This window comes from Vicugna pacos, chromosome 2 (genome assembly GCF_048564905.1).
Source record: "Vicugna pacos chromosome 2, VicPac4, whole genome shotgun sequence".
Lineage (NCBI taxonomy): Eukaryota > Metazoa > Chordata > Mammalia > Artiodactyla > Camelidae > Vicugna > Vicugna pacos.
Genome location: NC_132988.1, coordinates 80,516,635 through 80,539,442, shown reverse-complemented (window position 1 = coordinate 80,539,442; position 22,808 = coordinate 80,516,635). Strand labels below are relative to the sequence as shown.

General features: G+C 36.6%; 1 protein-coding gene across 13 annotated transcripts in view; it reads right to left on the bottom strand.

The window, feature by feature from the left end:
* The window catches only part of PTPN13 (protein tyrosine phosphatase non-receptor type 13), a 178,684-nt gene that overhangs the window by 27,994 nt on the left and 127,882 nt on the right, over positions 1-22,808 (bottom strand). For 8 of the 13 annotated variants that reach the window (XM_072942794.1, XM_072942828.1, XM_072942809.1 and 5 more), the window contains 16 exons: positions 17,872-17,961; positions 17,086-17,193; positions 16,786-16,917; positions 14,943-15,406; positions 13,773-13,919; positions 12,604-12,697; positions 11,911-11,996; positions 11,052-11,214; positions 9,648-9,862; positions 9,436-9,534; positions 7,550-7,914; positions 6,429-6,612; positions 5,017-5,175; positions 4,348-4,519; positions 4,037-4,247; positions 1,333-1,403 (listed from right to left, as the gene is read on the bottom strand). In XM_072942794.1, the coding sequence (XP_072798895.1) occupies positions 1,333-1,403; positions 4,037-4,247; positions 4,348-4,519; positions 5,017-5,175; positions 6,429-6,612; positions 7,550-7,914; positions 9,436-9,534; positions 9,648-9,862; positions 11,052-11,214; positions 11,911-11,996; positions 12,604-12,697; positions 13,773-13,919; positions 14,943-15,406; positions 16,786-16,917; positions 17,086-17,193; positions 17,872-17,961 (2,760 nt within the window). The remainder of the gene's footprint in view (positions 1-1,332; positions 1,404-4,036; positions 4,248-4,347; positions 4,520-5,016; positions 5,176-6,428; positions 6,613-7,549; positions 7,915-9,435; positions 9,535-9,647; positions 9,863-11,051; positions 11,215-11,910; positions 11,997-12,603; positions 12,698-13,772; positions 13,920-14,942; positions 15,407-16,785; positions 16,918-17,085; positions 17,194-17,871; positions 17,962-22,808) is intronic. The other 5 variants (XM_072942803.1, XM_072942815.1, XM_072942837.1 and 2 more) reach the window with 2 other exon arrangements.

Here is a 22,808-nt window from a genome sequence, read left to right as displayed (position 1 = left end):
TTACATGGTGGGCACACGTTTAAATTTTTAAGAAACTGTCAAACTGTTTTCCAAAATGGTTGTAGTAGTTTACATTTTCATCACTATAAGAGAGTTCCTATTATTGACACTATATGATTTTCAGAATTCATAAGGAAATTAGATCAGAGAATCCCATAAACAGACGACTAGGCAGTTACTACAAGGGGGGCCGGGCCCAGCTACTCTCCGTGGCCTTGAAAGTTACAAACAGGAGTTTTCTCCGCGGTCACTGGGAAAGTGCTCTCCCGATTGCTCTGTGAGATAGTCTGCTCTAATGTGCACCAGAACTCTTCGAGAGCAGCAGGAAGGAAGGACCTCTGAGGCATTCAAGGAAACAACAGAGGAGAGAAACAGATGTGCTTGTGCTTTTGCTTTTGCTTAGAGGATAATCAAACTCCTGCAAGTGACAGATTTCTTCTAGCTATCTGGTATTTAGGTTCTACTGCCGGTCCCTAAAAGTTTAGTTATATATGAAATACTAGATTTACATTCCAAATACTCTAACCACATTCCCCTGTGCCTCACATTCTTATATGAATACCATCAATAAAAGCTACATTTACTGAGCCTGATTAGGTAAATGAGAGCACAGAGTCAGGCATCCTAGGTTTAAATTCTCGCTGGACCATTTATGAACCCTGTGAGCTTGGGCAAGTTATCACACTTTTCCGTACCTCAGTTTCCCTATTTATAAAGGGGGATAATAGTAACACTAGTCTCACAGGGTTGTTGTGAGGATTTAAGCACCTATAAGAATGCTTAGTCCAGAAAAAGCATTAAATTTATGTAAACGGCTGCCACCACTGTTAACACTACAGTTTCTATTACTATGCTGGAATATAAGACACATACTTTGTTTACTCATTGCTATATTCACAACGCCCAGAACACTGCCCGGCACAGAGAAGAAATTTAGTTAACTGTCTGAATAAATTATTATGTGACAATCACTGTGATAAATGTTTGACATATATTATTGTATTTATGCCTCATTATAACCTTGCAAATTAGATACTGTTAATATTCTTACTTTACTGGTAGAAAATAGAGGCTGAGATATGGATCAAGTCACTTGCTACGGTTACACAGGACTTGTAAACAAATCCCAGGGTCCATGCTGCTCTATTTCCTATTATGAACTCAGTTTTAGAGATGCTCTTATTTAAATGTAATTTTTTTTTTTCACTTAAACCCTGCAAAACAGTCTGGAGGGGCAATAAAAACATTTTAATGATAGTATCTCAACTTGCTTTGGGGGAAAAAGGTTTCCTCTCTAGAGCTACTTGTGTTATAAAATGAATGTATCCTTACCATTGGCTTTGGTTGACTTTGGGGCTGAAACAGCAGACCTCTTGGAACTGGGAACCACTGGGTGACCGTCTCTGTGTTGTAAAGAATAAGAAAATGCAATTGCAAATTATGTAAGACATTTGTTTAAATATCTTTCAAGCCATCTGTTTACTATTTAACCTCAGGAGTTTTATTTTGGCTGGGCTTCAGGGGGCCTACGCATTTCCTGAAGCTATAGACAAATTTTATCAGCCTTTATCTATGTATGTGCTGGAGGGAGATATTCTTGACTGAAAAAAAGATTAAGAATCACTTCTGTACATAAGGTTTCTTTGCGTTTCAGTTCAACATACTGCCATACCTACCCTCTCATTTAAAACTCTGGTAATATCCAGGATCTAATGACTTGTTTACTGACACTCAGGCGATAGATCAAAGATAACTTCACTCAGAAGTCACAGATCACTAAGTTTTATGTATCTAAAGCCCTTGATATGTGTTTTTCTTTTAAATTACTTAAAGGGAACATCTAGACAAAATACACGTATTCGGAGAATTGTAAGAAGAATAGTACCACCCAATATGTCAAATAGTCAAAAGACAGCACCTTGCAAGAGGATTAGTATGCAATTTTTTGTTGCTTTTACTTGAAAGGGAAAGGAGGGGGCCTCAGGTGTACAGTACTGGGAGAGGCAATCAGCCACAGGTCTAAGCATCCCTGTATGTTCTTGCCAAGTACCCCAGAAATGCGAGACCCTGACCACTTTTTATCTAGGCCAATTCTCAAGGCCACGTTTACAGTGAGCAAGCTTGAGGACTTATGTAACCTCTCTCCCCAGACAAAAAGCAAGCCTTCTTACCGGCTGCCATAAAGTGGTGGGTTCCCTGGCTCTTCTCACAGTCCTCTCCTCCTGTACTACAGCCCACCGCAGGCATAGAGAGCCACTAGGCCCACATGTGTCATCTCTATGGGGCTGAGAGGACATGTGGAGCCGACAGTAATACCACGCTCATGCTGCTTGCTGTGCCTTTAGTGAGAAAGTCTCTTGTCTCTGATCCGGGAGTTTCATATCTTCTACCAGCATCCATGAAACAATGACTGGCTAGTTTATTAGCTTGTAAGCAGGGTAAAATTATAGACACTCTATAGTTCTTGACAGACAATGATCACAAATATACACCCTTCCATTACAGTTACCCTGTGGACTTTAAAGAGGGCAGAAATAAACAACAGTGGAGAGGGAGTTGGAAGATTACGGAAGGGGAAAGTAACTGTGACTATTACTACTGTATCTCCAGTGACTTCAGCAAAGATAAAAGCAGAAAGACAACAGAAAGTGATTTTAGGCCTGAGGTGAAGGGTGCTCTAGAGATTCAGAGGCAAAAAATTCAACTAGATCTATGGTTAGCAGAGATGTTAATTTTCACAAAGACATTTTCCAGGTTGTTTGAACACTTTTCTCCTCCACTAATTAACATTCGGCTACACCTGTGAAAATAACCCTATGCCCATCTAATTTTTAGAAATACTGAGGGAAATAGGCGAGCGATTACATTCAAGGGAAAAAGTATACAATCCAACTTAAAGGTTCAGAAGGAAAAATAGATTTATGATCAAGTGATTTAATGAACAGTTTCTGTATTTTGGAAAACATACTATATAAAACTTACCACGTATCACAGATACCAATGTGATGCTTTCTGTTATGTAACTATAAAACCGTAATTCAGAAAGCCCGGGTTCATGTACCTGTGGTAGGTGTAGTAATGTTCCCACTCCCACCAAAAATGTCTACATGGGAAACCTCAGAACCTCCGAATGTTACCTTGCATGGCAAAAGGGATTTTGCAGAGGTGAGCAAATTAAGGATCTAGAGATGAGATTATTCTGGGTTATCCAGCTGGGCCCAGTGTAATCACAGGGGTCCTTATAAGTGAAAAAAGTGAGGTAGGAATGTCAGAGAAAGATGTGAGGACAAAAGCAAAGAGTGCTGTGAATGCTGGCTTTACAGATGGAAGAGGGCTATGAGGCAAGGAATATGGGCAATCTCTCGAAGGTGGAAATGGCAAGGAGCCTACAGGAGGAATGCAGCTCTGTCAACACCTTGATTTTAGCCCAGTGAGACCATTTCATTTTTCTGACTTCCAGGACTGTTAAGATAATAAACTTGAGTTGTTTTAAGGCACTAAATTTGTAGTAATTTGATAGTGGTAGGAAACTAATAGAAACTTTTTTTTTCAATTTATTTCCATTATTAAGTGAAAGAAAAGTTGCCATTAGCATTTCTTATAATGTGAAACTGTCATGACATATAGTGAATATGATCACCTATGCCTCGTTGGTGCAGACATGAGTTCAGGTAGGACTGATCTTGTCCCAGCTCTGGGAATGGGTCAGGACTGCCTTAGACCAACTGATATATTCTTATCCCTTTGCCTCATCAGGACTGGCCCTCATTTGGGTCTAAGGCAATCAGCCCACAGTCTTTGCTTTACCAAGGTGATCAGTGAGACTTGTTTGAAGATTGCTCTGGATGGTATGTTATACAGATGTGAGGCATGAAACTGACATGGTCACTTGACTATCATGAAGGAAACGCACAAACTTTACAAACCCCTGCCCATTCAGTCTGAATTACTAATTCAGAATTTTTGGGGGAGAACCTAATATCTTTTAACAGCCTGAAATGCATGTGCGCACACAAACAAAATAATTGCAGAGTACCTTGTTGCTTTCAGTACCACCGAAGGGAGTGACATGTCTAATGCTCTCTTAGCTTCTTCTAAAGTCATTCCTTGTGTGCTGACTCCATTCACATAGTGAATGATGTCCAAGAGCTGGAGATTACCCTCGGTGGCTGCGGCTGACCTTGGATTGATATCACTAACGTATACCACTTGATGAAGGCTGTCATGACCTCCAGATAAGGAAAAACCTTCAGGGAACAGAAAATATTTGTTTCCTTAGTCTTAGCAGTACTTACTTTTAATCTAGCCAAGAAAAATCACACTGCACAAAGCATGAATTTGCATTACCCAACTCCTCTTTGTTGCATGTAAATACAATGTCAGGTAGCAAATGAGGCAGCACTGGCATCCTCGGTAGTTCTAGGACTCGGCCAAGAACCAATCTGACTGTCTTGGGTGCAGCTCGGAGTAAATTCACTGCATCTGTGTGAGTCATGTTTGTAACATCTGTATCATTAACCTACAAAAATGAGAAAGGGGCAAAGTAGGATTACAATTTTTGGAACACAGAAGTTGCCAAGAAAATACAGTCATCTCTCTCACTTTTTATATAATTTATATTAGCCAGCAGGAGATTCACCATAAAGAATGGTTTCTAGTTTATGAGTTTATCCTAGTTTATTCCCTTTACTGTGGAAATCATGAACACAATGACCAAGTAATCATAAATGAAATAATAATGTAAAATACCTAATAAATGTGTCATTATTTTGCTAACACAGAAAATTTATTCTTTCAGCAATTTAAGAAACTTTCTGTCCCTGAGACTCAAGATGGCTTATTTAATGCCTTAACTGAAATTAAGCATTTTCCAAACTATTAACTATATAAAGGCCCGTACTTTTACAAGGTGGAAACAGAGTCTTTTACTAACTCATCCTTCTTGCTTTTCATTCTTTAGCCCAGGCTTGATCTTTGGCCACATTTGCCCTAATCAAGTCTGCTTAAATGTCTCACCTTTATGAGCCGGTCCCCAGGTTTTAGCCTTCCATCACTTTTGGCTGGATCCTGAATGACATCATGAACATAACAACCAATACTCTGATTGCCTTTGGTCACTGTAAAACCCAGGCTTCCTTTTTCTGACTTAATCAGGGTAATGAGGAGTTCTACCTCCTAAGGGAAGAAAACAGTGATTCTTTTAGGTTGTCTATTTTGCTGTATAGGCAAAGAGAAAGATAACTATAATTTCCATTGATTAACAGAGGAGGACACTAAACCTCAGAAAGTTACTTAACCCAACGAAGTGAAGGAGGTAGGTATATCCAAGCTCTAGACAGACACCCATCCCCACCCCCTGCCCATGTTAAAGCTGGGTTTAAATTCAACATGTGTTTGTTTAGGGATAGCTGAGACAGAACTTACTCATGCTTCAGTTCAGAATAATGAGATATAAACACCCATGCCAAGAGCAACAAAAGATTTTTTTTGGGTAAAAACATGAAGTCTGGGTGATTAAGTATCACAACTTGATATATTTAGTTGTGTAAAAAATATTTTTTAAGATTTCAACTGAGACATAAAGGTTGCTTACAGCTTACAGGAGAGATGACAGGTTTCTAAGAAAATTACTCAAAGATTATTTTCACTCTATTGCTAAGAGTGAAATTGAAGAGGTAGATGCTACACACATTCACACACACACACATACACACACAATTATAGGGAAACAAAGTATCTGGAAAGATTAACTCCAAAATGCTTATGGTTTTTACGTGATGAGACTGTAAATGGTTTTAAATTTTTTTTTGTTTTCTAATTTTCCTCCAATAAATATTTATTATTTAGATAGTAAAAAGCAGTATTGAAAAAGCATGACTTTGAACCAGTGTTAAGGATATTATTCTTGGAAATTTGGCTTTCAAACTGAATTTGTAGGTTTTGAAGTTTTAAGATTATTAGTACAATGAAAAGCATTCCATTTAGGCACCCAAAAAAACAGTGTGGAGGAGGTCAAAGTTACATTCAAGCTTGATTAAAAATTAAATAGGTAATCATCAGAATTTGGGAAACAGCAGGTACTATATTATGTGTTCCACACATGTAATTTCATATAATCCTCACCACAATCCTATGAGGTTATCAGTCCCACTTTATAGCTAAAACTGCTAAGATTCAGAAAAATTAAGTAATTTGCCCACGGGCACCTGCCAAACTGCAGTATGTCAGTGGTAGAGTCAGAATTTTTACCCGGGTTTTTTTGCCTTTTCCCCTAATTCTCAGCAGACATACCAGATATATTATCTACTTACTGGACACAGACATGAGGCTGATCTGAAAGATACCCTTTTCCCTAAAGGGAAATTGTGTGTGACTACATTTGACTTGAGAAAATATAGAATTTGCTTCATACAAAGGAAACAACTCACGAGCTCAAAGTCTTCAAGGTGGTTTTCCAAGTCATTTTTCAAAGATGTCAAGCTTTCTTGCCTAGCTGGCTCAGAAGTGTGACGTATCTGGTATCTATCCCCTGCATTAGTGGAAGCAGATCCCAACTGGGGTTGACAGCCCTGTGCAGGAGCTCCCCCCGGGGGCCGAGGAGAAGGAGGAGCACTATGGAGACAAAGCAAGACTATTCTGAAATACACTGCAGTGTCAATATAGTAAGTTTGTGGCACAAACAGAAAAGGCTTAACAGATATCTATATCTGCTTTTGACTGAGATCCTAGCTACTTTCTGTCTGATTCTGGACTATGAATTTATCTCACATCTGTTATGTGCTAACATTACTGATTTTTATTTTCTGTCCAGCTCTTTAAGCTACATAAATTGGTAAGAAAAGTTAAATAAATATACTTCTGACTCTTAGTTGTTAATTCAAGGCTGAAGCTAATGTTATCAGAAGCCTAATGTGTGTTTCAGCATAGTAAGAAAAAGAAAAATTAAGAAAAGAATGAAAGTCTGACTCCTGTAGTTATTTTGGATGACATAATAGGGGGAAGAAACCCTCCCCAAACTGAACAAATACAGATGGACCTCAATATATACAAAGTTGTAATCAAACCATAAAATGTATGAATAAGCATCACAGGTATAGATGTAGTCTTTCCTTTTGTATTCATCTACGCTTCAATCATTTCTTCTGTGCTCTTTTACTTCCTACCTTTTGCAAACTCTCTACCTCCTCCCTCCCTCCCGCTTCCTTTGTATTTCTACTCCCTAATCTCCCATCCCACCACTATCTAAACAGGTCTCTTCTCTTTCTGCTAAGAAATATGAATCATGGTGAAATACAAAAAACTTCCCTAATTACTAGTAAATATGGTCAAGAGAGCAGCACGGCTCAGGTCAAATGGCTGAAGAGTTTACCAGGGTTTGCTGACTAAAACTATCAGACCCAACGGCTAGATATCCAATAGAGCCATCTTCTGCCTAACACTTGTGAAGTTCACATACAGACACATTTCATTCTTAGCGAAATGGAGGTTGCTGCTCATGTTACTAACAACAACTAGCTGCTTTGAGTGCTACACATAATATTGACGATACCTGTCCTCAGGTTCTGGTTTATTAGGTATTTTCTGAGGATAGTAAAACATGGTGCAAATGGTGTCTTCTCGACTCCTGAGTGCTTCATGTTGACTGTGTGCCTGTGACACCATGTTGTTTAGAGTCTGATGCAAAGCTGAACTCCAGCTCAGGTTTGGTATCTTCGCTGGAGCTTTCACGAGGTCGTCCTCTCCACTCCCACTGCTGTCGCTGTAGCTGTCTCTCCTGGATGGGGACGCGCACGGTTTCTTGCTTTTGTCAGACATTTCATTTTCATCTGAGCTGGTGCCTTGCTCCACACAGGCTGGGTGAGGAGGGTCTTTGGTGTTGTTTGGAGGTCCTTGTGCTGGAGAGTGCAGTGGGGTCTGGAACGGACACATGTAAAGAGATCAGGGTGTGACAACTTACATTAACTTTGGAACACTTAATTGAAAATGCACATGTTAAACAACAGCACTTCCTACTAAAATATGCAATTAATTTTTTGATAATAAAAGTAAGTTATGCCCATTAGAGGAAATAATCATCTATAAAAGTAGTAACTGTTAATATTGTACAACTTGTACTTTTATTCAGAGTTACAGTATATATTGCACTTTGTATCCTGCTTGCAAAATCTAGATTTCTACCATGAGTATTATCTGAGATCCTCAAATATACTTTGAAAACAACTGCATAAAATTGTATAATAATCTTACAGATGGCTATACCTTTAATTTATTTCAGAATTTTCCTTTTATTGGATACAGAGTTGTTTCTAGTTTTTCACTATTAATAGAAATCTAGGAGAACTTCTTTATATGTAGATTTTCACCTGAGTTTCTCATTATTTCCTTGTAATTTTCTCTAATAGAAATAGAATTTTCTATAATCATCACATAGGATGTTTTTAAAGGCCTTGTTAAATATATCCAGATTGCTTTCCAGGAAGATTATATCAATTTATACACTCATCAAGAAAGTTCTTCCTATCTGGTGCCCAAAATCAATGTAGTCTCTTAAAATGTTATTTATAATGCACCTGACAGAAATGTTACTTTCCTATTAATGTCCTTATAGTACTACCCGCCTCTCCCTGACAGCGAGGTTAAAGTTTCTGGGGACAGACACTCCTGCCTTTCACACCCAGGGATCATGTTCATTGGTAACGGAACACTATTTTAAGCAGATGGGCCAAAGGCTCTTTCAATTAGATGATTATTCATCTATGTATGGATTCTTACCTATTAGTATGCAATTTATAATTAACTACCAAAATAGATGTTGGATCCTTTTAGCTATTCCTGAACATAAGAAAGGGAAATGGACAGATTGTTTATTATGTGATTTCCAGTATTAAAAATGAAGGCAAAAAAATCTTTTTTTTTTTTTTTTTTGCAGGGGGAAGGTAATTATGTTTATTTATTTGGTTTTTCAGTGGAAGTACTGGGGATTGAACCCAGGACCTCATACATGCTAAACATGCACTCTACCACTTGAGCTATACCCTGCCCCCCCAAATCTTAAATAATTCTTATTTTCATCTAAACTAGCTCAGAATGAGAATTACATTTCTGAGTCTGGCTCAACGAAGAAATGGACAAAAGATTTTTGTAACCATTGTTTTATGTCTTTTTCTATTTATGTTTGGAATATAAATTCCTAAAATCCTAGAATCCTAGAATTCTAAAGTTGGAAGGGAGAGAAGAGAAAGTGAATTGAATTACCTTATATTACAAACACAGAATGTACTAAGAGGTTATGTGACCCACTCAAGATAATACCCCTAGCTAAACAAGCAACTGGGGTGAAACCCAGGAAATCAATCAATGATGAAACCACTATAGCTGAAGTAATCACTCAAATGATACTCTACACAAATGTAAGTTACGTCTCATAAGTCTCACCAGAAGAGCAGGATCGATTTCCGGTAGCACACCAGGTGGAGGTCTGCAGAGAAGCAAGGATACTTCTGGAGATGTTCCCCTGAGAGCGGATATGACTTCCTGGGGGTACCATGAATGACAGATGAAGATACAGTTAAACAGCATTATGAAATCATTTTCAAAGGCCAATCCATCCCATTAAAAATGCTACATTCCATATGCTCGGGGCTCACCTGCTGAGACAGTCCTTTCAAAGAGGCTCCGTTCACTTTCAAGATAACATCTCCCACATCTATTTTTCCACTTTCTGCTGCTGGCTGTCCAGGAAAGAGTTTTTTAACCCTTACTATGCTGGTATTCATTTGTTCAGGTACAAGGTTATCTTCTCGAGAAAAACTGAATCCGAGCCCTGAGCTGTTTTTAAACAATTTCACCTCAAATGTGTTCTCTGGAGAAAAAAAGATATCCCAAAAATTTAAATATTTTTAATGTGTTGTGTATACATATGAACATATACACATATATACTCAGATACATTTTAAAAAGCCCATTTCCACTCTATTTACAACTTTATATGTACTTGCTGTACCCTTATTCTACATTCAAATACTATTTCATACTCTTTATCATTAAGAAAATTTAGTTTCAAAAGAAACTAAAAGAATAACCAAGAAAGGATGAAAAAAACATATTTAAAGAAAGAGCAACAAAAGAAATAAAGGACATGGGGCAGTAGGACGGAGTGGATAAGCAGATTTTATTTTCATAATCAGCAAAGATAACATAGGTTGGGTTGTATTTTCTCCTTATTTGAGGGACTAATTCAGCACTATTAACATTTGTATAATGACATAAAAATCTGAAATAAAAGCAAAACAATGACTATATACCACCACCAAGGACATTAATGCGCCGCAAAAGGAAGACAGATGGACTCTTAGAGTAAAAGGCACTTCTGTATTATGAACAAATTTAGCCTTATGAAAAACTCACTTCTACATCAGTCTTAATTTTCTGATTTTACTACCAGTTAGTGGTAGGTATATCCAAAGGCTGGCAAAGTTTGCAAGAAAGATCAGTATCTGTGAACTATTAGGTGAATTTCTACCCCGGGTTAGCTTCACAAGTCCATGAAATTAAACAGACAAATAGAAAATGTAAAAGCCAAGGTTTCATGTGGGTTTGAAGCCATTCTAGGCAATTATTTGTATTTATTTTTTTCCCTTACAAATTTTATTTTGAATTTTACAACTATTTAAGGCACTATTAAATGTCCATAATTTGATTCATGTATGATTTCATTATCCAAAGCCTTTCAGACTTTAAGAACTTAAAATGTGTTTGTTTCTTAAAACAAAAAAAAGGGAGGGGGGAAGATATAGGTCAGTGGTTCAGTGCCTGCCTAGCATGCACGAAGTCCTAGGTTCAATCTCAAGTACCTCTATTAACAATAAATAAATGAATAAACCCAGTTACCCCCCACCAAAGAAAACAAATTAAAAATAATTCAGTATAGTGCTGCATCAGATTATTATTTACACTTGACAAGAATAATTAAAGACACCCAACATGTAAAACTCGTTTTGAATAATCCAGGAATAAGTTTAGGATAAGATGACAGGCTCCCAGGGTCTGACCTTCAGTAACAAAGCTGTAATCTTTGACAAGCGTTATTTTCTTCGTCATGTTTTCTGGAGCTGGGCCTTGGGCATCTGGATCTGAAAGGGTGCACTGTGGGGTTACGGGGACATGTTCTTTGGATGCTGGAGACTGTCCCTTTTCTAACAACAGATGAACCACCTGGACAAATAGAAGAGCACTTCATTAGCTGTGAAGAATCATAAGAAAGTAGGTAAGTTTTCAGGACTTTGTACAGTTGAGGGGGGTACAAAATCATTTAAGGTAACTACCTGGTCCACCAAAACACAGATGGAGAAAAAAACAGAGGGACAAAAGCAAGGGATTGAGAATTTCAAAATCAAGTTTTTATTATTTTCTGTATAAAAAGATAAATGGTTAAAAAGAAAAAATTCTATTATAAAAATAATATAAACATGTTAGAGAAAATTAGGGTATTAGGATAAAATCAGCACTATCCTTATAAAGACCATTATAAATAATTTGGTAAACAAGGTAACTCAAAATGTATTAGAGCAATGTGAATTTAGACTTTGGGCTGAAGGATAACTAGAAATGAAAACCACTAGATGTCTGTAAATGTTTAAGAGAAGAATTATAAATGCAATCCATCCCCCTCCTCCTGTCAGATCTCTGGATATTAAAGGCTAATGTGAAATAGAAGGTCAGCTTCGTCAGTGAAAATCCCTGTCAAATACTCACTTCCAAAATTGGAAGAAAAACAATACGAGAATGTTTCCATGAGTCAGGCTTTGTTTCTTGACTAACAAATCTGGAGATCTCATTGAAACTGGTATTATGCGCACATTATTACATTCTGCTAAGGGATCCTAAAAGGGTGGTATAATGATCTATTACCTGTCCTGTGTTTCTCAGGGTTTCCACAGCTTGCTTGTGAGTAGCTCCTTCCAGACTAACTCCATTGACAGCGAGGACACGATCACCTATAAATTAGGCAGTAATGTTGAAAGAAGCAAATCATAAAATGAAGATTCTACATGCTCTTTAGTATCTTGTGGTCTTGTTTTGTGCTCATTTGCTCGAGGAGAGACAAATTCTTGACAAAACCGTGTCACAGAGTTTCTTTAATACGTATTTAATTTCTTTCCCAATTCTACGGCTCATCCTAGGTACCTTTTAGAAGAAGGTATTGTAAATAGTATAAAACCAATTTAAATCATGGAAAAAAGATAAACTGTACTACAAATGCAGAGAGACTGGAGGGAACTAACCTAGTTAGTTCTTACTGGGCTGCAGATGTCAGCGCTTTGGCCAGGGCACTATCCCTTTCCTATTTTGCTTCTTGGAAAGTACAAGACATGAACTAAAACACTGTAGATATTTTCTGATACTAGAGAATAAGCTGGAAAGAAGAGTTTTAGGAATTACATCAAGGAGCTTTTTAATGCTGCAGTCCTAATTGGTATATTCTTATTTTATATTATGAATCATTTGAAGATCTGTATCGACATTCCAGTTTCTTCTGTACTTGTTGAAGTGATGATCCTGCATGTAATTCCCTTTATGTAATTACACACACAAACACTCTACCTTTGTGAATTCTGCCATCGGACTCTGCTGCTCCCTTGGGAATAACAGCTTTCACATAAATGCCACCATGTCTGACACTGGTATTCACACCTCCCTAAGTGGAAAAAGACAGAATAACATTTTGTAATGTGAAAAATGTCACACTTTATCTTTCAAATCCGAGACCTAGAAAGCATTCAATTTATCAAAGCCAAAAGCAGCAGAATCATATTAGCACATGCAATTACTGTAATTCCCATGAATATTTCTAGCTAAGTTTTCCAAATGTTAAAGCAATTACTTTTTAGGAAAACTCTTTATTCAGAAAATAACAACATGGCAGATCTTGAGTTGCTTTTCCTTTTTTAACCCTATACCATGCATTAGGCACAAGCAGAAAGCAAAATCCATCCATGCAACATTAGTTTGCAAATAGAACTGTCAGAAAAAAACAGCATATGAAATAAAATATTTCAAATCATATTTGCTAATCTGAAAGCAAATCTCATAAGTCAAGGAAAAATTGTCTTAGAGTTATGGTATTTAAAAAACTGCTAGAAAATTAGTTTTTCATTTTGGTCTCTATAGTTAATAGTGCTGTTTCTGCATTATTTCTAAATGGCTTTTTGTAACTAACAATATCCTTCAAACGTCATAAATGATAATGTTCTACTTTAGGGTAAAATATATTCACTAAAAGAATTCTAAAGTAATTTCACCAAACAGCTGATGCTTATATTTCAACTACTTTAAAAGTACTACATATATTCTTGGGAACCTCTAATTTTAAGATACTAATCATATTTATAAGATGTATTACAGAGAAAGGGCATATAAATATACATTCGACTTTATTTATGATGTAGGTTAAAATGTATTATTCCATGCTTATGCAGAAGCTGTCAAATGTATACAAAGCATACTTATTAATTTTATATTTTCTGAATCTTGTATTCAGATTAGGCAAGTATGAAAACCATGGAGGAAAAAAGTAGCATTTGTCTAATTTCTTTCAAACCAGAGGAAAAAGTGACCAGCACACTTAAGTTTTCAGAAGAAGTTTTAAGTTATAATTCAATGTTAAATTTTGGAAATATTTGACAAGTTTCCCTTTTGAAGCAAAATAATTCAGTGAATAAACTGGCACACAATAGGCTGCTGGAAATGGAGAAGAGAAAACATTTGAAAACCTTGTCAAACAGTACCGTGACACTTATCCCCAAGCTGTTATTATTTTTAGCCAGTTCAACCTCAAAGATATCTCCAGGTTTAGGAGGTGATGATGGAAAAGTTTTAAAATTCATTTTGTTGGATGTATTCATTGAGGAGGAAGATTCCTTAACAAAGAAAAACAAACAGAAGGATTTCTTGTTAGAGCCAAACTGAATTATTAATGGAAGATCAATAAGTGTTTTTTGGAAAAACCGAGAAAAAACAAGATATTAAGACTGGATTCAAAGATCATGAGGGTTGGAAGCAATCTTAGGGATCATCTAATCCAATGACTTCACAGTTTATGGTTGAGGAATCTGAGGTCTAGAGATTAAAGGGTTTGCTTTAGGTCAAACATTTATGGCAGAGGCAAGCCCAGAAAACAGCTCAGCTCTGGCATTCACACTATCCTCATCCAATGCTTTCTATACACTCAAATTTTAAGTACTTCTATTTGCTTTAAAAATCAATATATATCAAACAACAGCTTTTAACTTGGGCCTTTAAGATGAGAAGGCTTCATGTTTACTTTGCTAATGTTTATAAATCCAGTATAAACATAGGCACAATAGCTGAGCCCCGTTTATAAGGGCATAACTCTCTTACGAGGAGGAATGCTGGCTTTTCAGTTAACAAAGGGTTTAAGGTTCTCTTCTGAATTTGCTTGTGAATATGAGTTCAAACTTACATCATTTCTAAAATTTCTGGGAAACGAGCAATTTTCTATGTTGTCCTTATGATCAGACATTCAGAACTTCAGAATAGTAGGCCATCAATAGTAAAGTCAACCTCCCACTATATGAATTATTTAGGAACAATTTTTTTCAGATATTAAATTCTCTTATTAATAGAAATAGTAAGTATGCAAGAGATAAACAATTTGTAGAAAACAATCATAATCATTGCTTTGTGTAATCATATAGCCAAGTTCCCAGAATAATAGCCATTTTGGAGTTAGTATTTGAAGCTGCTAATTTCTCTGAATGTTAGCATCAAATGCAGCAGTAGTTAGTAGCAATGTATAAACGATTCCTCCTTTCCGGAATAATGTACTCAGTTTAGAGTGGATTATTCTGTTCTGTAATATATTTGCTGTTGTTTGCTTTGTTAAATCAAAAAAAAAAAAAAAGACTCAAATTAAACGATGCCTTTTTTAGCGTGTGATGATCCTGACTGCTGGAGTAAGTGGCTTCATCCATGTCGGAATCTCCACGATCAGAGTGATCCGCTGCATCAGATAGGCTGGTGTTTTTAGCTTTGCTTCGGTTACTGTCAGTAGAAGTCTGCTTTTTCTCAGTGGCTTTGGATACCACAGATGGGGAAGGGCTGCCATGCTGTGATTCCTGCCAGCTTCGGTCACCTACATGGCTGGCAAAGAAACCATTGATCTGGCTCTGGGACAAGCTGGCACTCTCAGTCCTGGAATCTTGAGAACTCAGGCTTCCTTCCCGCAGGCCCCCAGACAGCACAAATGAGCTCTCTGAGATGTGCCTCGGGGTGCCATGTTGCCAGCTGTGATCCTCAGAAGAATCTACAGCACTGTCTTGCATGTGAGAAGGTTTCTTCATGTAGTTTTTCATGCCATTGGCAATGCGCACAGGGGTAGAAGGCACTAAAAAGTCAAAATCCATCAATGAGTAAAACAGGTTAGTGACACACGTCTGTGCTTATATTCACACACAATGTTCCCTGATGATCGTTGAAAGGATTTTACACAGGATAACACATGCACAACACCTGACCCAGGGCCTGGAACCACAACAAGGACCCAACAGATGTAGCACATGCTTTCTGTTTCCTTGGCTCCCTCTTTTGGTCATTCTTTCTGCAACTTCTAATGAAATGCACACCCCCTTCGCCTTAACTCCCCATTTTCATTCTCCAAGACCTATTTCAAGTGAGTCCCCTGTGAAGACTTTCTTAATTTCCTAACTAGAGATAATCTAAGTCTCCAAAAATCCTTGACCCTTATTTAATGGTTATTTATATACTTGTTTTATATTGTCCTACCAGACTGCAATTTTGGACTCCAAGGAATTACCAAGGAAGGCAACTCCATACTCCTTACGTACATAGTTCTTTAAAAAAGCCACTTGGGGATACTCTCCTAAGACACAAACCACAGGTGATATGTGTAAAAGAATTTACACACTGCAAATTTATTAGAAATGAAGAGCTTTAAATGGCAAGCAAAACCAAGGAAAACTTAAATAATATACACAGAGTTCCTAGATGTCAGTAACGAAGTGTACAGTGTTAGGCAGTGAGACAGAGTCTGACCCTGGACTCTGAGCCCTTCCCACTGGCCGCTGCGCTGCACATCCCATGTGTGCTTCTTTCAAACACTGCCCCCAACTTGATCCTCATGACAACACTGTGCAAGACAGACAAGGTAGGGCTGAGGTCACGGTATCCTCTTTAAAGAAAGAAAAATAACCATAGCTCAAGAGAACTTAAGTCATACAGCTAATAAGTGGCCCAGGCATGGCTCAAACTCAAGTCGTCTGATCCCTGTCAAGTGTCGTTTTTCCAACAACATGCTAATGGCAGGGATTATGAGACAAGATGATATGGTCTTGCTTTTAAATTTCTGGTATACTGGTACCCTTTCCTTTTATAATTGGGTTCAGGCCAGGACTTCAAAGATAATGATTATATAACTATATTAATTAGGCAATGATTAGGAATTTTATTTCTGATTTGGCCTAAGAAGTGATGGAATACACTGACTATTCAAAATTTATGGAAGCGATATTGATTTTGCACAACAAATCCATTTTTATGCGTATGTTACTAAAGAGGAATGAGACAGAATCCTAGAAGTGATGAATGAAAGTTATACCGATGTATAGAATTAAAGCAATCAGAACTGCACATACCACATTTCCTGAAAGAATATAAGAAGCTTAAACCCAATTTATTGTTCAAGGTATTGAAGTTCTTGTGGAAAGTGAGATAGAACATACAGCTAAGAGACAGGCACAGCATTACCTTTGGGTATCTTTTCTTTTGGCTGAGAGATAACAAGTGTCACGTCTTCAGGTGCATTTTGCAAAATTTCAATTGCAGCATGGTGGCTGACCCCTTCCAGACTGACACTATTCACAGATATCAAACGGTCCCCTGTAACAACAGACAGTCCAGTATTTTCAGCAATAAAGAGAAATTCACGCTAAATCTTAGAAATGTCACCTCCCTTCATTATTTTTGTTTTGCCGAAGTTCTACTTTCACTGTCTTGCAAATTCATGCCTGTCAGTAAGTATCTAGAAATTTCCTAAATTTAAAGTACCTGGCTTTAAGCATCCATCCAAGTCAGCTGGTCCTCCAGGGGTGATTGAACTAATAAATACACCGAGATCCAGTCTTCCCATCTTCTCTCCACCAATAATTTGAAATCCTGTGAAACAGCACATTTTAAAAAGATCTTCACAGGGAGAGGTAACATAGGGGTAGGAGGTTATGAGGTACAAACTGGTATATATAAAATAAATAAGCTACAAGAATATACTGTACAGCATAGGAACATAGCCAGTATTTTATAGCTATAAATGGAGTATAACCTTTAAAAATTGTGAATCATCACAGTGAAAAAAAAATGTGACAATGAATATATGTATGTTCATGTATAACTGAAAAATTGTGCTCTACACTGGGATTTGACACAACATTGTAAAATGACTATAACTCAATAAAAGAATGTTTAAAAAAATTGTGAATCACTATGTTATATACCTGGAACTTATGTATTATTGTAAATCAACTATACCTCAATAAAAAATAAGTTTAAAAAAAAGATCTTCGTGCTATTGGTGCTTTCAAGGACTAATGACTACCCTGCTTGACACACAGATGTGCAGACTCATAGCAAATACGATTTAGTAGGTAATGCATGTGAGATGGGACTTAAATTTGGTGGAAATATTGCTTGTTAGCATTTCATCTTTGGCATTTCCTGGCTGGCCGTGTGGGTTTAGGGGATGCAGATGGGCAGAGTGGCCGGTGCCTCAACGCCAACACTACGCGATCCACTTTTTCTCTTTCAATTCTCAGATCTTTTACAATCTTAGTGACTTACCTAAGCCATACTTTGCATCTTTTTTCAGGTTCACCAGAGTGATCTCCCTTTCTGGTGAAGACACTATGCTCCATCTTTTGTGTAGCACATCTATTGGAAATGAACAATTTTAAGATAAAGTAAACATAATATACTTAGGCATTGACACTGCTCATTTCAATTTAAATAACAGCTCATTAATGGATTGCTGCATCACTTTAACATATTTTAAATAATATAATGCCATTATTTTATATTTTGATAGTGATTTATAGTTTACCAAATGACTATATGCTATCATATTTATTCCTTATAACTAGTAACTTGTGAAATGAGTATATTTCAGTTACAAATGAGTAAATAAATCTTAAGAGGTTAAATGATTTGCGCAGGTTTCCTCAGCTAGTACAGGCAAGAGGTGAACCCTAAACTAAGGTGGTCAGACCCCACGTCTTTCTGTTACAATGAATTTGACAACACTCAATATGTTAAGAATTTCCCACTGAGGGGGAGGGTATAGCTCAGTGGTAGAGTGCCCGCCTAGCATATAGGCCAGGACCTTCCTTAAAACAAATAAATAAATAAACTTAGGCACCCTCCTCCCTGAAAAAAGGGGGAAAAAAAAGAATTCCCCACTAATAAGTGGCTGGCATTTCTACTTATGAAGAGTAAAATGCTCATAGTAAGTTGTAGGGTGAAACAAAAAGAAAAAATTGGATTTATTCTTTTAATTATTAATAATGACTTGGCTAGCACATTTACACTCTCAAAGGACTTTCATTTATTTCTTATTTTATTTGTGGAACAATCTCATGAGGTAAGTTAAAGAGATTTCTAATCATTGTCTTGCAGATGAGAAATAATAGTTCAGGGCTTGCTCAACATTATAGCCAGTATCACTGCCCAGCAAAATGCCTTAAGTAAGTACTCAATAAATCCTAGTCAAATAAATTCAGTGAATGTTGGCATCAGAACTATAATTCACTTTTTCTTATTTCCACTTAGGTTTTTTTTTTTTTTCAGTAAACTGATCATTCACAAATATCTCCTAAATTAAACCAATAAATATGCCATTTGTCATGTTAAAATTACTTCATTTACTTAATAATCAAGAGCATTTAAACACACACACACACACACACAATGAACCTAGAACTTACCACTTAGTTCTTGTTATGAACTAAACTGGGTTCCTCCTCCCTTTCCCCAGAATACATATATATATTGAAGCCCTCTCTGTACCTCAGAATTTAACCATACATGGAGATAGGTTTTTAAAAAAAAATTTAAGTTAAAATGAGGTCTTTAGGATGGGCCTAATGCAATATGACTGGTGTCCTTATAAGAAGAGGGAATTTGGATACAGACGTGTGTGCACAGAGGGAAGACCACCACCTACAAAGCCAAGGAGAGTGGTTTCAGAAGAACTCAACGCAGCCATCACCTCGATCGCTTGTGTGCATGTGTGTGTGTGTGTGTGTCTGTGTGTGTATTAAAATGTTTCCCACACAGAGACACACATGCAAATTGTAACTGTGCAGTATTTTTGTGTATTCACTTTCCTAACTAGAAGCAACAGATTGGGCTCTCTGTATTCAAGGATTCATCAGTAAGATTTAAACATTAATTAATTAAACTTTTTTTCATCTTTCAAATATTTACTTAACAATTGTCCTGTGAAAGTCCCTCATTAGGCAATTGGGGAAAATAGAGACAATGTATAAGAAAGCTGCTAGCATAATATATATGAACCTGACTGATAAATAGAATGTTAAGATTTTAAAGAAATAGCTGTATTATGAAGCCATGAGTCAGACCTGAAAGGAGAGGTTTCTTCCTGCCAGAAATAAAGAGTTCAAGGAAATGAGGTAGCGTTTTAATAAGTGGATTATGGAGAGGGTTGTACGTAACAAGTAAGGCAGTAACAAAAGCTGAGGTGGAAAAAAGGCAGAAAAGATTCTGGGAAAATATCACAGATTAGCATGGCTGGAGCACAAGATTTGAGTAGATGGAACTGAATATTCTTTTGGAAAGGGGAAGCTTTGCTAACCTCCTCTTTTTAACAGGATCCTCCCTCAGTGCCCCCCTCCCCCCTTCCCACTCCAATATAAAGTGACTTATTCGTGTTGGGAAAGAAGGAAGGATGTTGGTGTGGAGCTACATGTTACTAGACAGTACTGTGTACATGTTGAATTCCTACTTGTCTTGTCTTGTATTCACACAGATAATCAAAATATTTTACCACTGGTTAAAAAAAAATGAGTAAGTATCTGAGGTACAGGAGAATCCAAGTAAACTTAAAAATACAGAATTTATGAATCACTGAAAGTGAGGAGCTAGATATCTCAAGTGCCAATACATTTCTGAGTTAAATTACCTCACAGAAACAAGCAGTAAAATTCAAGGAATACATATTTTTATATTTAAAAGAATTCTTTTCCCATTAATACACTTCATGACCACAGCAAATTCTGCAAATATTTTAATGTTAAAAAGAGGCTGAAATCAACTTCTTGAAGTAATAACACTTCTTATATGCTGGTGTCGTTCTCAATAATGTTTACCTGGGAAATATCTTAAGAATAATTGATAAATATGTAAGTTAGAAATTAAATGTACACCCTCTCTGCATTAGAGACTGTTGTTCCAATGTTGCCTTTCTCATCTCTCATAAGGTTCATGTGGACATATTCAGTCTCTAACTAGAATAACTATGGATACTAACTATAGACGTTATCTATGAGAAAACTACTTGAATTTCTTAGTAAAAGTATATTTGTGATAAGGCCAAAACCATATGATCAATTTAAGTGAAATCAATGATTCTTTTTGCAAGACAAACTAGTTTCTTGGTTATAGATGCAGACCCTTGTCAACTATCAGGCAACTCCATGCCACTGATTCTAAGAGGAACTGGAATACTGGTAGAGGAGGCTGGATAAATTCATCACTAACTCAAGGGATAAAAAGACCCGTTTCAAACCTTGGGGAGGATGGGTCAGTAACACTATACTGATATAAAAACAAAGAGAGGTATTTTTCACTATTATATTACCTAATATACTAACTGCTCCTGAGGCAGGTAAGGGGGATCATAATGGGAACTTTGGCACAAATTAGCTGAGTGCACTGCAGCCACATAACATTTCTGGGACTCATTTAACTCAATTATAGAATGAAAAGGCTTGGTTTAGATAAACTTTAATTTCCTTTTGGTTTTTAAATTATTTGACTCAATCTTGTTTCTGGCTGATTTCTGTATCTGTTGAATCCTTTGTGAGCACTCTCAATTTCAACTTTGTATGTATTGTAATTAAATCTTAGATTAAAAAAGCCTCAAAACAAAAGCCACTAGCATTTAAAATTACACTGGTACTTGACATCCAACTAAACAAAGTGTGTTTTAAAATCTTCTGTATAACGTTTTATAAGTAGGAATTAAGAGTACTCAAAAAGACAATAATCAGTTTTAATACTGAGGAAAAAGCTTCTTTAACTATCTGTACCAAGTTACTTTGCACCTGAACAAGCTTTTTCACATGAGGTATTTTTTATGTTTTGTTTTGTTTTGTTTTTGTTAAGAATCTGGTGCTTGATCTTATTTTGTGGTTTGGACAGGGAAGAAGGTGGCAAATCCAACTAATAGTCAATTTTCAATTATATAGTAATCCTAAATTATAATAAAACAAGAAACACTGTAAACCAATTTTACATTATTCTGTGCTCCTGGAAGAGAGGACTCAGAAGAAAAGTGAGAATACATGTGCAGAGACCCATTCTGAGGAAAAAGTGGTAAGAGCCAGAGATTGGGTGCTCCAGTCCTGGGGGTCCTACACAGGGGAGATGAGCCCCCTTGTCTGATTAGAGAGTTTTAACACTCCACAGACATCAATAGATAGATCATCCAGATAGGAAATCAATAAGGCAACAGTAGTCTTAAATGATACAACAGACCAATTGGATTTAATAAATATATATAGGACATTACATTCCCCAAACAGTAAAATACACATTCCTTTCAAGAGCACATGGAGCAGCCTCCAGGACAGATCACATGCTAGGCCACAAAACAATTCTCAGCAAATTTAAGAGGTGAGAAATTATATCAAGCATGTTTTCCTACCACAATAGTATGAAACTAGAAATCAATTACAGAAAGAAAAATGAGAAAAGAACAAGCACGTGGAGACTAAACAACATGCTACTAAAAAAAAACCAATGGATCACTGAAGAAATCAAAGAGAAAATCTGAAAATATCTCAAGACAAATGAAAATGGAAACAGAATTCTCTAAAATTATGAGACATAGCAAAAGCAATTCTAAGAGGGAAGTTTATAGTAGTGCAGGCCTTCATTAAGAATAAGAAAAATCTCAAATAAACAACCTAACCTACCAATTAAAGGAAACAGAAAAAGAAGAACAAACCTCAAAGTCAGCTGAAGGAAGGAAATAATAAAGATCAGAGAGGAAATAAATTAAATAGAGACCAAAAAAACAAACAAAAAAAAACCCCCCCAAAAAAACAAAAAAAACCCCAAAACAAAACAAAACAAAAAACCAAACCAAACCAAAACAAACAAACCAATAGAAAAGTTCAATGAAACCAAGAGCTAGTTTTTGGAAAGATAAACAAAATTGATAAACTTTTAGCCAGGCTTACTAAGAAGAGAGAACCTAATAAACAAAATAAGAAATGAAAGAGGAGAAACAACAACCAATAGACATACAGAAAATCATAAGAGAATATTACAGTTATCTGTCAACAAATTGGACAACCTAGAAGAAATTGACAAATTTCTAGAAACATACAGCCTACCAAGACTAAGTCAAGAAGAAATGGACTGATCAGTAGTAGAGAAATTGAATCTGTTAAAAAGAAAAAGAAAAAAAAAAACCCAAAAACTTCTAGCACACAAAAATCCAGGCCTGGACAGTTCACAGGGGGAGTCTACCAGAT